The sequence below is a fragment of the Danio rerio genome, chromosome 5 (genome assembly GCF_049306965.1).
Source record: "Danio rerio strain Tuebingen ecotype United States chromosome 5, GRCz12tu, whole genome shotgun sequence".
Classification (NCBI taxonomy): Eukaryota; Metazoa; Chordata; class Actinopteri; order Cypriniformes; family Danionidae; genus Danio; species Danio rerio.
In genome coordinates this window covers 14,087,925-14,104,088 of record NC_133180.1, presented here as the reverse complement: position 1 = coordinate 14,104,088, position 16,164 = coordinate 14,087,925, and the positions used below count along the sequence as shown (strand labels likewise).

Here is a 16,164-nt window from a genome sequence, read left to right as displayed (position 1 = left end):
ATTCTCTCTACTGTCCTATCAAAAATAAAGGTGAACACCTCGAAAAGAAAAAAAAAACTAATATTATATGTAATTTAATAATTTATTTAATTTTTTTTTTCTTTTTCCCTAAAAATGTGGAATGTGTACAACAATTTTAGTTGGTTAGTTTAGTTAGTTAATCTCATTTTCAATTCTATAACCATAAAGTGGGAGCAATGATAAATGATGCAGAAAATTCAACTTTGACATCTTTGACATTATTTCCCAATATTACTGTTTTTAAATGCAGACTGGTTAGCATAGTAAAGTTCTTTAATAAAGAAATACATACATTTAAAAAGTCCTTCAGAAGTATATAATGTTGTGGTTCTTGGCATGAGTTTAAATGAATGAAAACATAAGAACAGTTAAGAGGAATGTTTAAATTAAAACTTGTAAAAAACAGTTGAGCCGCTCCTTCTGGTTACAACTTAAGGTAATTCCCTGAATATTCACAATACAATACCCCTCCTGCATTTTTGAAAGCGCTATGTCATGCAGTTCGTCAAACCTGAACATCAGGGATATTCCATAATGTTTACTGCATCATCTTGTTTTTTAAATAAACAACAGATATCCGGTTACAGGGAAACCGAATTTATTTTGTTTTGAGATATTCATCTGTCAATATATAGGACTTTTTTTGACTGCTTGTAAATATACGTTTATCTGAATTGTGCTTCTCTCAAGGCTTCAATAAAGAGATGTAAATGTTCCAGTTTGTCAAATTGTGAATGTCATTTTAGACAGAAGGAATTGTTATGCTGTGTAAATATTTATATATATTTATGTATAAAAATAATATAAAAAAAGAAAAGAAAACAAGATCTATTCAGTTTTATTAGTGGACTATTATTTAGGGATCTTTCGTGAGATTATAAATTCTAAACAAAAACACTTTTATAGGATGAATGGCGATCAAAACGAAGTTGATATATGGGAGAATTTTAACTCTTAAACTATGAACGCGTCTACCCTGTTGTGCTCTGTAGTATTATCTTTCTGCATTTATTGCTGTTTTCCCAATTATTTTTTTCTAATTTTATTAACAGTATATTTTTTTTAAACTGTAAAGAATTTGTATGCATTTTGTATCATTGTATGGTACTGTCTCATATATTAAGAAGAAACCAATAATAATAAAAAAACTATTTTATTATCCTGTGCTGTGGATTTTCTAAAACTGAACCTGCTCAAGATCTGACATTCAAACTTCAAAAATTTCAGAGCAATTCTCATCTGACTGTGAAAATATACAACGACAATAAGACAACAAACATGACAAGACATGTAATAATTGATACTTCAGGCTTTCTGGAATTGATACTTCTGGCCTTCTGCATTCATCGAGTATAAATGAAAAAACATTTAGAAAAAGTAAAATCATTATTAAATAAAAATAAAACGAAGCAAAAGTATTTTTAAAAAATGTAGTGTTGTGAAATATTTTTACAGATTTTTTTTTATTTATTCATGTGAAGTTGAATTTTTAAGCATAATTATTTCATTATTCATTCTCAAGAAATATTTCTTATTATTAATTGTAAAAAACATTTGTGTTGCTTAATATTTCTGTTAAAACATTTCTACATTTTTATCAGGATTTTCTGATGAAAATAGTGCAAAAAACATTTCACGTGTTTTTTAAGAAGCATAATGCACTTTCACTTACCTTTAAATAAAAAGATATCTCACTCACTTACAAGAAAGCCTTATCACATCAGATCAGTGGAGAAAAAAATTTAGAAGGTACCAGCAGAGGTTTTTTTTTAGTTTACTGTCTGTCGAGAACACTCAAATAAACTAGAAGAAAATATTCTTTATTGAATATTCTATAAAATATTGTAATATGAGAAAATATTCAAATCTGTGCTGCATTACTTAAAGAAAGGAAATAAATTGTGATTTTACTTTTAATTCTAAAAGATTTCCCCAAAAAAAAACATTAAATCCCTGGGTAAGTTTCTAAGATCACATATCATATCTCTGCATAAACTATTTCCCTGATAAAGATAAACAGGAAAACAGTAGGGGAATTTTCATGCACAACAATGCGATGCGTAGGTGATCAGATCACACCCTGCTTAATGACACCTTTGCAGTTTAAGCTATTAACACAGATTGCATCTTCCCGTAACTTTACCTGAAGAGTCAAATACCTGTGGTGTTAATGGGGGTTAATTGTTTTTCCCCTATGCAGCACAAAATTCCCATGTGCCTAATTTAAGCATAAAGTACACTAACTTATTCCACTTTTAACAAAGACGTTTAACTTGTTTCTGTTTGCGTTAAGAGTCTTTTTTTTATTTTTAACTGCACCACATCTTTTAGAAACAGATGGATGTGCTTTCAAAATAAAACTACATTTTAAAAATCAACGTAAATTGTACGGCAAGAAAGTCAAGCCTCTATAAAGAGTGCCAATCTGACGACACACAATGCCTATTGTTGTTTAGAACAAAAAATGGCAGTGTGAACACAGTCTATGTACAGTATATTAATATAACGTATTGTGTCTTGATTATATGCTATTAATATCTGTTTTAGCACTAAATGTACTCTGCTCTCCCGACTGTCCCAAAAACAATTCTCCTTAAGGAAACATTCATTAATTTTCCGTCAGCTTAGTCCCTTATTTATCAGGGGTCAGAACAGTTGAATGAACGACCAACTATTACAGCATATGTTTTGACAGCCCTTCCAGCCGCAACCCAGTACTGGGAAACACTCATACACTCTCGCATTCATACACAGACTCATAAACCACAGCCAATTTAGTTAACCCAATCCACTTATAGTGCATGTCTTTGGACTGTGGGGGAAACCGGAGCACCCGGTGGAAACAAATGTGAATACGGGGAGAACATGCAAACTCTACACAGAAATACCAACTGGCCCAGCCAGGACTAGAAGCAGCAACCTTCTTGCTGTCATGGAAACTGCTAACCACTGAGCCACCGTGTTGCTTTAAGGAAACTCATAAAGATTGATTGATTGATTGATTGATTGATTGATTGATTGATTGATTGATTGATTGATTGATTGATTGATTGAACATTTTTCATATCAGTAATTATAGATAATTGTCACAATCATTTACTGAACCATCACTTGTTCATAATCTAAAGCATTTCTTTCTTCTATTGAACACAAATAAAAGTATTTTGTAGAATGTTGGTAGCTGGCACCCATTGACTTTCATAGCAAGAAAAAAATGACTATAGAAATCAATGGATTCCAGCAACCAACATTCTTCAGAAGAAAGAAAACTACTTAAGGGAGAGTAAATGATGACATCCTTTTCACTTTTGGGTGTTCTATCTTTTTAGGAAATCAAACAGCTGTTAATTTACACTTAATTTAAACAACTTTTGTATTGTCAAAACATGAGGTCACAAATTTGAAGTGCAATGTTTATAATAATAAATACTGATAACTTATCATATCTGAACGGAGAGATAAACATCTGCATGTTCTAACTGCTGATTTCAATTCATGAAGCAGCTATTTGTTCCCTGACTTAGAGGAGAAAAAGCTCATTTAAGTAAAACATCGTCATCTATATGGATCACAATAATCATATGTAAATTCATGCATATAGCACCTCATTACCATAATAAAATGTAATTGTGGTTTCCATGGTAACTGTATAACAAGCATTAGCCTGAGTTCATTAAAGTCTGTGTGAACCAGAAGATTGATTTTAGCATGTTGATGTACTTCCACGTGAAACAGAATAATGAGTAGGGGTGGGGCTTTCTTTCTTGCATCATTCCCTCACGACAAACTTATGATAAAAGGGGTGTGGTTAGGAATATTGTGGATGGAATCGTTAAACTGACGTCATCAGAGAAAAACCACCACTCCAAACGCAGAAGCAAATGGTCTACTCACCTTCCCAATTAATTCATAGGAAAGATTCCACTGTGGTTGATAAACCGGCAAACAGGATGGTGGAAGGATACTACCTGAAAAGATTCACAATGAAAACATTCAACCCTCAGTGCTGGGAAACACCCGCAAACTCTCTCATTCGCCCTCTATGGACAATTTACCTATACCGCATGTCTTTGGATTGTGGGGGAAACCAGAACATCCAGAGGAAACCTACATGGGGAAAACATGCAAACTCTACACAGAAAGTCCTCCTGGTCCAGCTGGTAATGGAACCAGAGACCTTCTTGCTGTGAGGCTACAGTGCTAATCACAGAGCCTCTGTGCCGCCCATTATGTAAAGTCACTAAGTGAACATTAACTTGCAATTTACTGTAGGTACAAAAGACAGAAGGAGATTTAATGCACCAATACAGTCAGAGTAAAGTCTTTTTGTCTTTGATTAGCAGTAAAAATAATGGTCACACTCTATTTTAAGGTACAATTCTCGCTATTAATAAACCATTAACAAAGACTTTAAGGGCTCTATTTTGCTGATCTATGCGCAAAGTCCAAAGTGCAGGGCGCAAAAGCATTAAGGGCGTGTCAGAATCCACTTTTGCTATTTTAAGGACGGAAAATACCATTTTGCCCCGTGGCGCATGGTCTAACAGGGTTGAGCTTATTCTCTTAATGAGTTATATAGGTGTGTTTTGAGATTAAACCAATCAGAGTCTCATCTCCCATTCCCTTTAAGAGTCAGTTGCGTCGCGCCATTGCGCATTTGCTATTTACATGGCCGACTTTGTAAGTGGAAATACTGAACGCTTCACTAGTGAGAAAACAGTTAAACAGATCATCTACAGCGCAAAAATGAGAGATGAGCCTCCTCTTTCTTTACTTTCACCTTCACTCTCGTGGGTTGGGAAACATGTTATGCACACATACATCCATTAGCCTATACATAATTAATTTTGCAAAGATTTGTTTCAAAACTATTTCTAAATTCAGTTTTAATTTCCAGCAAAGGAATAAATGAACACTAATAACAAAGTGTAGTCAAAAAACTGAGTTATATCCAAATACACCTGCTATGCCCCATATGGTCTAAAACCTGACAGGTGGGCAAATCTATGCTTGTTTTTAATAAAACAAATATAAATATGCACATAATAAATAATACTGCTAATAATAATAACAACAACATTATACAAATGCAAATTGTTATAAATAAACCGAAAAAGCCCCCAAGATGAAGAAGGCATGAAAGAATGGTTTTTATATTTATGTAGACTAGAAAATAATATTTTTTGTAATATTTTAATCCTTTAGTTCTTTTTTCATTTGTAAACATATTTGTGTATTGCTGTACACCCTGTCTGTATTGAGCAATGTGTAAGTAAGGCACACAAATAACATGCTCTGCGCTAGACTTTAGACCAGCTTTGATCTGGTCTAATGAACAGACTATTTTAGATCCTCAAAATAGCAACCCACCAGCAATGCGCACTTACACGCCTCCTTTTTTAGACCAGAACACCTATGGGCATCCCTAGACGGTGCGTAACAGCACATATGAGCATAAATGCATTTGCTATTTAAACAATGTGGTGCAAAACGTCAATATCTTTAATAACAAACAGGAGATTAGCCAGTTCATAGTGGGAATCTAAAGTGTTACTAAAATAAATTATTTGCAGTAGTATACTGATATACACACAGCTAATAGGGATATTTAGATGAATATGTAAATATTTGCTGTGCTTTTTTTATTCAGGAACACAAAGTCACAGCTCTCCCTTTCAGCTAAAGCAAGGTCTTTTCTTCTTTCAAGAATTCAGGCCATTGATTATTGTTGTTAATTATTAAAATACCTCTTTTTAAACTGATGTGTTACTGATGTGTTACTGTGTGCTACTGACACGCATTAAAAGGAATCATATCATTCTCATCATGCCTACTTCTCAATGGCTGCCAATCAAGTTTGGCAAAAGTGTCTTACTGTTTTTTAATTTACCTTAATTGCTAGTTCACCCAAAAATGAATATTATGTAGAAATAGCAGGAAAAACAACTACGGAAGTCAATGATTACTGGTTTTCAACACTGTTTATCTTCTTTTGTGTTCAACAGAAAAAGAAAATCAAATATGGATCTAATAAAGTGACAAAACTATATGAATTTAAATTGTATTCATCTGAAATATTGCCAATTGTCGGACCTATTCTCTGCGCAAAATATTTTTCTGTGTTTTGAATTTTACAATATTGAAGTTGATGTTTGAAATTTCTTTTTTATCTTGAAAACTTGAAACTGTAATTTTGTGAACTGGATATCAACTGTGCAGGAATTAAGAACCAAAAAAAAACTGTAGTCTGAAAATGCATGTCTATAAAAATCTGCCTTTATCTTAAATTTTCAAATGTTCAATAATCAAGTAATAAAAATATAACTCTAAACCATTTTAAATGAATATAATATTCAATTTTATTAAATAACACTCGTAAAACATTTAGATTTGCACAATTCATATTCAAATAATTTTGTCATATTATTAGCTCCATATTCGAACAGGTGTGCGACAAGTAAAGTGTGGTTAGAAATGATAACAGAGTAAAAATTTTGGGGTGAATTATTGCTTTAAATGTGTAATTAAATATTAAGGGAAAAAATACCACAACAACATTTCTGCATATCACATTACTGGACATTACATTTAAATGTTTAAACACTTTATTGGTTAAAAAGGTAGGCAAACCTGGTTTTTATATTTATATATTTGTATCTTCATTATATTTAATAGTTATTATAAGACCAAAAGAAATGAATAGATATTGTAGTAATTACCTGTTGCATTTGACGAAGAAACAGCACTAAGACTGAATGAAATGCCCGACACGTTTCCAACCAGAAAAGATGATATTTTTGGACCAGATGCCTGAATGAACGCAGGCTGAAACACTGAAAATCATATAATAAAATTAATAACACACAAATACACTTCATTAAACATGTAGACATAGACACCATGTATAGTAACTGTTTACATAAAATATATTTAACTACTGAAAGCTATTAGTTAATTAGTTAAAGTTATTAGTAACTAATAGACAGTGGAGGAAAGAGTACTGAAAAGTCATACTCAAGTAAAAGTACCATTATATCTGCCCAAAAATGTAGTGCAAGTAGAGTAAAAGTATTTGTTTTAAATATTACTCAAAGTATGAGTAAAAAGTAGCCCTTTGAAAAGCACTGAAGAGTACGGTTGCCGCGATACCATTAATTAATCTTACGATACCAGCTAAAGTATCATGATGCCAAGTATTACTGCGATACTGTAATTCATAACTCAAATTATAAAGAAAATTGGCAGAAATAATACTATATTTTAAGTTATAATAGGACAAAAAATGTATAACTTAATAACTGTAATACATAATTCCCATAAGGCCAAAAAGTATTATTTGCACCTCACTTCCCCTAAAATATATTCATTCTTTTTGTTTATTTTATAGATAACTGACCAACAATAAATGCATTAAAATAAAGATACAAATTGTACAGAATGAAATTTGTTACACAAGAGCATTTTTTCCAACAAAATTAGGCTGTATGAAGTGCTCAAAAATTGTTTCAGTGTTTTTTGGGGATTCTCATCTTTTTTTTCAGTCTTATCAGGCAACAATCCAAAGTAATAAAAAATTTGACTTTGTGAGTCGTTTTTTTAAAGAGACTGTCGTGGTTGTTGTAGCTACAAAATCAAATTAACAGGAACAGAAATAATACCGATTCAGATGTGCGTTCGATCTGCAGCATTAGAAAACGTGCAATAGGCTGCCATAAAAGACGCAAATTCTAAACAGTTTTGCAACCTTAAAAGGCTCCACAGATTATTAAAATAAAATGGTTTATTGTTGCGCAAACGTGTGAGCATTTAGTGACTTTTCCACATGCAACATTATCTATTGTAGACAAACCGGTAATGACGATAATAGAGTTTACAACAGGGGTGTCCAAACTCGGCCCTCGAGGGCGGTGTCCTGCAGATTTTAGCTCCAACTTGCCAAAACACACCTGCAAGGATGTTTCTAGAAAGCCTAGTGAGAACTTGATTAGCTAGTCCAGGTGTGTCTGATTGGGCTTGGAACTAAACTTTGCAGAACACCGGCCCTCCAGGACCGAGTTTGGACATGCCTGGTTTACAAACTACAGTGGCACCACCAGTATTTTGTTACCATAGTATCATGATACTACCATAGTACCGGTAAACAATGCAACCCTACTCAAGAGTAGTGGGCATTAAGCCTGGTTTATACTTCTACGTCAAGTGACCGGCGTAACCCACGGCGCATGCAACGCGCGTAGCTGTGCATTTATACTTCTGCGCGCTGTCTCTGTTGGTCTGCATTAACACTTCCGAAACGCTAGTGGGCAGTGAGGTGTAAATGTTCCTCTGTGTCGAGTTTCTTCGCTGCTGTTTTGCTTTTCCTGAACACTTCCTGGTTGTACAAGTGGCTCAAACTTGATCATTTTGAGGCAGGAACCGGCGGACGTGCAACAACTTTAACTATGTGGTAAACACAAAACAAAACTTTCCATCCGGAGCTCCTTCACAGGACTCCACACTTGTAAACAATCGATCCATCAGGCTCGCACCATTCACGCGGCTCTCGGTCCCACCCAGACTCGTCAGCGCTACCAAGCCGACCAATCACAGAGCTTGCGCTACGCGTCGTTGCGACGTGTAGTTAAATTTTTTGAGAGGTGCATGTCAGTAACGCCGACGGCCACGGCGAAGGGCTATGCTTCAGCTCCGTAGCATACGCCACCGTTTGACGCAGAAGTATAAATCAGCCTTTACACTGTGAAAAGCTGATGCGTTCACATGTAATTTGTGGGTGTGTGTAAACGTAACATTCTGTAGTGCATTTAGTCATTGCCCAGCAGGAACACAACATCCTAAGACGTTAATATTAGGTTAGATTTAGGTTGTGATGTCAGATGACTAAAATTCAAGGTCTAGTGAGCATCTAAAGACAACGTTATTTTAATGTCCAATAACGACGTAAAATTACATTGATATTTGGTTGATATTATGTTGTATTAGAAAGTGACCACAATCCAACGTTGAGCCAACATTTTAAACCAACAACATATTGACGTCATAGTGGTAACATCCACAAAACGTCATGCTGTAACATAATTAGACGTTGATTTTAGGTTGGCCTGACAATGAGTTCTGATGTCAACCAGATTTTCATTTCCAAACAAAATGCAACGTCCCCACAAAGTTACGGTACAATGTCAATCTGGCGTAATGTTGACGTCTTGTGCCTGCTGGGGGTTTAAGGCCATTTTAGTCATCATGCAGTCAGTGGTGTAAAGTAACAAATTACAAACACTCAAATTACTGTTCCTGATTGATTTCTTTCAGAAATTGTTATGTACTAAGTAGTTTAAAAAATGTGTACTTTTACTTTCCCTTGAGTACATTTTTAGTGATGTAGTAGTACTTTTGCTCCACTACTTTCCCTCAACCTGCAGTCACTACTTTATTTTTTTCTGTCTATGAGGATTAGAAAAATCAGTCCTGTGATTCCCGTCCAATTAAATCACACACAGAAGGCGAATCATGATGAACTACCTCAAGACATCAGCTTTATAATCGCAGCAAACTGTTTGGAAGCATTAAAAGTGTCCAAAAAGATGTCCAAAATCTTTACACGCAATGACCCAGAGACTGTTTAGATGCATGTCACTAATGAGAAGATGATGGATGATTATTGTATGATGACCAAAATGGCCTTAAACACCCAGCAGGCACAAGATGTTAACATGATATCAGATTGACATTGTACTCCAACGTTGTGGGGGCGTTGCATTTTGTTTGGAAATGAAAACCAGGTTGCCGTCAGAACCCAACATCAGGCCAATGTCAATGTCCAACAGTCAACCTAAAATCAACCAAATATCAACATCATTTGACATCGTTATTCAACATCAAAATATTGTTGTCCTTAGACGCTGGCTAGACATTGAATTTTGGTCACCTGACATCACAACCTAAATCTAACCTAATATTAAAGTCTGATGACGTTGTGTGCCTGCTGGGAAATTACTAAATGTACTACAGAATGTTACACACGTACACAAATTACATGTAAACACATCAGCTTTTCACAGTGTAATACTCACTACTCTTGAGTACTTTAGAAATGTCAAATTTTTACTCCTACTTTGAGTAATATTTACCACAGATTCTTTTACTCTACTTGCACTACATTTTTGGGTGAGTAATGGTACTTTACTTTTACTTAAGTAGGGCATTTTTAGTACTCTTTTCACCACTGCATACAGTAAACATCCGTCATCATCTCATCAGTGACATGCATCTAAACAGTCTCTGGGTCAATGCAAGTAAATATTTTAAACATCTTCTTGGACCCTTTTAATTCTTCCAAACAGTTTGCTGAAATTATAGATCACCCATGTCTTGAGGTAGTTCATTATTATTCTTCAAGATTTTTTTTATGCGTGATTTAATTGGACAGGATTTACAGAACTGATTTTTTTTTATCCCCACAGGAAAAAAATAAATATGCAGGTTGAAGAAAAGTAGTGAATACTGCACTAAAAAGGTACTCAAAGAAAAATAAAAGTACACATTATTAAAACCACTCAGTACAATTCATAAGCAAAATAACTAAATTACAGTAACTTAGTTTGCTACTTTGCACCACTGTTAATAAAGATATGGTAATAACCTTAACCTTTTCGAATTTGATTGTAATGCAATAACATGCACTTTTTGTACAGCTGCTTTGAAACAAAAATTATTGTAAAAAGCTTCTTACAAATAAACTTGAAGTGAACATAATAACAGGTTTACGCTTACATAGATCTCATGGCATGCATATATCACGTATGTATGTATGTATGTATGTATGTATGTATACTACAGTTTAGTTTGAAATATAAGAGTTTATTTAAACGCTCGTGAGGTTAATAATTATTGCATGTTTACTTTGATTAACCTCGCATGCTTTAAGTTCGGCTCTGCTTCTCCATGGCAACAAGATGTTTGCTAGCAGCTATCCAGCTAGCACACTTGTTTGGTCATTTCCCTCACACACATTTCATTCGCTCAAAGTGGACTTACCAACATTACAGACTGTTCCGTCATTTAAGAACGTAAATATTATACATGTGAAATAAAACCCAACATGGAAAGATGAAAAGTGTCTCATAATAACCGCGTTGGTAAAGGCAGTGAATCCTCTTCTTCGTGTAGCAAGATGACGTTCAACACAGACGTGATAAGTTAATCAGCGCCTCACGGTGTCGTTCAGCGGTAGTGTTTTTGTGTTTCTAATGACCTTGTGGAGACAACATCAGACAAAACCTCTACAGAAGTAAAATATCCATACAAACTCTACATAACGTCTTTATAGACTTCTAAAAGGATTAGCGTTAGTCTTCAGTCAATGTGATGCACTTTTAAAGGTGCCATGAAATTAAAATAAAGTTTTTTTTAGATGTTCGCATCAGTATGCTAGTTTTAAGGGTATCTACAAGCCATTGTGCTAACAAAACAGAAACAAAATTCGCGTTTAGAAGATACAAACCTGATATAAACATCAATCACTTCCGCATGGATGTCAAACTGCACAGTTCTCCTCTAACCTTTTTCAAACACAGCAGATCCAAATAATCAAGTTGTTCAAAAGAGTCTCGAACACCTTGACCAGCCTCCGGCGTCTAGACTGCAGCTCTGCACAACAAGTTTGGCCATAGGAGAAATGGTCGTGCTTAACTGAACCTGGTTTCTCTTGAGGTTTTTTTTCTTTACTTTCGTAAGATAGTTTGTTCTTCGCCACTGTCGCCACTGGCTTGCATGGTTCGGGACTTGTGGAGCTGCCCATCAATGGATTTGCTCTTCAGTATTTGGACCTTCAGCAGTGAAAAATTAAACCACACTGAACTGAACTAAGCTGAACTGAGAACTGGACTGACACTGTTTCAATTTACTATAATCCTTTGTGTGAAGCTGCTTTGACACAATCTACATTGTAATAGCGCTATACAATTTAAGATGAATTGAATCTAGTTGGATTTGCATTGTAAACATTAAATAAAATTTAAAAAGCTGTTACTTTTATTTCATATATTAAGTTTTTAGTTACAATACAAAATGATTCAGCATAATTCTGCACATTTTTTACAAAATCCTCTGCAGAAATAGCAAGAAAATGTCTGTCACAGATTCTGTCTGGCCCTACCGATAACTTTAGATTTGGAAGCCGATAACCAATATATTAGCCATTATATTGTGCATCCCTAATTCATTCATTCATTCAACTAGCTGAAGCAAAATAGTTCAAGCAACAAACATTTAATGGTTTTAAAAATGTATTAAAATAATGTATGTACAAAACTGCTAAAAGATATAATGATATCTCTTCACGCATATGAGAACATTTCAAATAAAACATTAGTCAGGATATATTATTATAACAGAAAACCCAGCAACAATGATGTCAAAGACTTTATTCACTTAAAATGCAAAAATATGACTGTAACAAAGTATTTGTGTGAATTTACAAATCGCAAACTGAATGATGAAATAGAAACAACTGAAGAAACAAAGAGATATTTAGAAGGAATGTACTCTTTTCATTAGCATAAACAGCTGCCATTTAATGCATATATTACTGTGCACACAGTATGTGTTCACTCAGAACTTCATAACTTTCAGAGCATGACAGCGTCTCTCCTGGAATAAAAAAACACACAAAGCAAACCATTAGTACAAGCTTACAGACAGATTTGTTTGTAAATATCACATTTTTAATTATTTTAGTAATAGTTAAACTCTGTAGTAGAATTCTGATACTGATATGAATTTCCTCGTTGAGACGTCACGATTAAGTCAACAAAAATGACTTAAAATACATGGAAAGCATATCACATAAAAAGTACTATCAAATGTTGTTTATAATATATTTGTGACAATAAATAGCTTAAAATATATGTTGAATATATCTTTCAGCGCAAATCCATTTGAATTATTATTAACAATTACTATTTTTTTATTTTCATCAAAATAAAAGTTTCAAATGTTGTGAAAAAAAATAATGTGTAATATATGGGTTAAACATATCATTCATAATTCAGGAACAAAAAAAAATTATATTAATATATATTTTTAAAATATTGACTCTGAACTGTACCTAATTAAATATATGAATGAGCTAAAATAAATTATATTTTAAATGACTAAAATATTGCCATCAGATGTGTCAAATCTATTAATTTATTTGAATTATTTTCTTCTTATTATTAAAAACTGAACTACACTGTTCCAGTTACTATGACCATTTATGTGAAGCTGCTTTGACACAATCTACATTGTAAAAGCGCTATACAAATAAAGCTGAATTGAATTGAATTATTATTATTTATTTATTTATTTTTATTTATTACTATTATTGTTGTTGTTGTTTATTTATAATTGTGTTATTTTTTATTTATAAAAATCATAGAATAAAATATTTATGTATTTATTTAAAATGAAAAATAAAAATATGTATTTTTTATTTAATGTAAAAAAATTAAATACATTTTCTTTGAATTATCTACTTTCTTTGTATTATTTATTTTCACTTGTTTATTTGTTTATTCTTTCATTTTTGTTATCTTATGTTTGTATATCTTTGAGTATAAATGTGGTATTTTACATGTTATTTATATTCTTATTTAGTGTATAATTATGTTTTCCTGATAATTTCTAGTTTGGTGAATTGTATCAGTGTGTATATCTTTATGTATCAAAATTATGCATATTTTAATGTCTGACCTAAGATGAGCCTAATAAATTTTTTTTTTAAATAAATAAATAAAATATGTATTTATTAATTTATTTTAAATAAAATGAAAATATAAATAAATAAAATCTTTATTTATTTACCTATTTATTTAAAATAAATAAAATAAAACAATCATTTAATTAGTTTGTTTTAGATTTCTTTTGTGCTCCAGAGGCTCATTGTTGGTGGTCTAATGCTCTTCAAACCCAGCAGCGTTGATGCCATTTAATGCTCTTCAGATGTAGTAGGATGTTTTGGTTTGTGGTTTCACAGCTGAATAATCTGTGGTTTGGTATGAGTAAGGCTATAAAAACTGACTAGTGATCCACATATAAACAAAGTCATGAGTCACAGATGAAAAGTGACGGCAAGTGCAGCGGGGCTCATGCAATAACAACAGCGTCACGTCTAACCCGCAGCCAGCTTTATGTCATCAGATACAGAGGAAACACAACTATGTGGAAACCACAAAAATCACTTACGATGAACCTTGTTTCTTTGCACTTTTCCCTCCTTTTGTCCAGAAACGTCATGGTGTCTCTTACCCACGACTCTTCACTGGCAGGCGGAGCACAAAGGTTCAATCCTTTCCTGGTGATGAATCTGAAAGACAATATATTTATTTATGCATGTTATTTGACTAGAACAAGACATTTAGGCATTATTAAAATAGCAATTCACACGCCAATATTTAATAATGAAACATATATTTTTTTAATAATTGTGAATTATACTGACTTTCAATAATATTCAGACCTGGAAAACACCCATACACTCTCGCATTCACACACACACTCATACACTACGGCCAATTTAGTTAGTTCAGTTAGTTCAATTTTAGTTAGTTCTATTGTGCATGTCATTGCACTGTGAAGGAAACCCACGCCAACACAGAGAGAACATGCAAAATCTACACAGAAATGGCCCAGCTGGGACTCGAACCAGTGACTTTCTTGCAGTGAGGCAACAGTGCTGAGCCACCGTGCCACCATATATAACTGTTTTAATGTTTTTTTGAGATGATAATATGATGATTTAGTTACTGCTTTGACATGACTACTGAAACTTATTTCTGATTACAGAATCACACCAAGAATGTTGACTTGGTTTGTTGTTGTTTGACCTCAAAGCCAAGGTAAGCATTCACCATCTTTTCAGTTCCCAAATGCAATGACTTCAGTTTTCTCTTTATTTAAATGAAGAAAGTGTTTGGGACATCCAACTGTTCAACAGATTTTCGCCGCATTTTGTTACAGGGTAGTCTTTACACACACGGCTTTCTGACGCAACCTATCGAGTGCATCTAAGTTACTGAGAGATGTGGAGGGCTTGTTTTCTCTTCTTCGCCATGCGGTATCAAACATTCCATTAAAACTACACTCTTCCAGCATATTCAATATCTCGTTTGTTACCGGGGGATGCATGAAATGCTCCTGAATGAAAGTGAAAGTGCCAAACTGCAGTTTAAGTCAACAAATTAAGAATTTGGCAAATAATTGGATTACTGATGTCCATGTACACACTGTCTTTCTCCCCTTCGTCTGTGTGTTGTTTTGCTTCTGTGAAACTCAGCTTCGTGCTCGAACTGAAACTCCCCTTTTCATGCAAGCCCTTCCCTCTTTCACCACTCAACACTCCCACCTAAACAGACCTGGACTCTCCCACTTTCCTGACCTTTTTCAAACTAGAGGTGTGAAAACAACCTGCTGAGACAGGGGAGTTTCATAGCCCTTCAAGTTTTATCCAGAAGTTCATGTAATCTTGGATCCGGTCTGCATTTTGATTTGAGCTGCTATTTAGATTGTCCTTCAAGAGCAAAATTCACATTAAACTAAACTGAATCCGTTTTAATTAAACTAAGACTATACAAACATTCTATGATTATACTGTGTCCTAACAACGCAAGATGAGAGAATGAAGATGAGAGAATGAAAATAACACTGACAGATTTTGTTTTAGAAACCACCTACAGTTACTAACAATGGCACATCTTATTAGTGATCATGTGCTGAATGTTAATCCACCATTTACACTTTTCCAAGAGTGGATAAAAGACTTCCAGTGGCTTCGAGTCCGCTATGAAAATAACTGAAGCCATTCACTGTAGAGTCTTTGGGACGGGGTTTGCAGGTAACAGCGTTTGCCACTGAGGCCCCGTTTACACTAGTGCGTTTTAGTTTTAAAACGGCGTTTTAGAATGAAAACGATCCGCGTCCACACTCGCGTTTTAACCAGCGTTTCTGAACTGCTCTCCGTCCACACCAAAACGCTGAAAACGCACATCACGTGACCACACACACACTCTCTGGCAAGCGCTGCAGCTCATCTACCCAGATGAGAGCTCTGCTAGTCGGACTTCTCATTAAGCATCTACCGCTGGATCTAATATCTCACTATATTTATTA

At 34.0% G+C, this 16,164-nt stretch overlaps 2 protein-coding genes across 6 annotated transcripts in view; both read right to left on the bottom strand.

Moving 5' to 3' along the window:
- Positions 1-11,182, bottom strand: part of tctn2 (tectonic family member 2) — a 40,739-nt gene extending 29,557 nt beyond the window's left edge. For both annotated transcript variants that reach the window (XM_073951986.1, XM_687198.10), the window contains exons 1-3: positions 11,053-11,182; positions 6,741-6,854; positions 3,916-3,989 (exon numbers count right to left, since the gene is read on the bottom strand). In XM_073951986.1, the coding sequence (XP_073808087.1) occupies positions 3,916-3,989; positions 6,741-6,854; positions 11,053-11,140 (276 nt within the window). In that variant the 5' untranslated portion in view covers positions 11,141-11,182. The remainder of the gene's footprint in view (positions 1-3,915; positions 3,990-6,740; positions 6,855-11,052) is intronic.
- A 1,241-nt stretch (positions 11,183-12,423) lies between these two features.
- Positions 12,424-16,164, bottom strand: part of ccl19a.1 (chemokine (C-C motif) ligand 19a, tandem duplicate 1) — a 37,587-nt gene continuing 33,846 nt past the window's right edge. For 3 of the 4 annotated variants that reach the window (XM_073951082.1, XM_073951081.1, XM_005165054.3), the window contains 2 exons: positions 14,242-14,362; positions 12,424-12,666 (listed from right to left, as the gene is read on the bottom strand). In XM_073951082.1, coding sequence (XP_073807183.1) covers positions 12,628-12,666; positions 14,242-14,362 — 160 coding nt within the window. In that variant the 3' untranslated portion in view covers positions 12,424-12,627. 4 annotated transcript variants of the gene reach the window in all.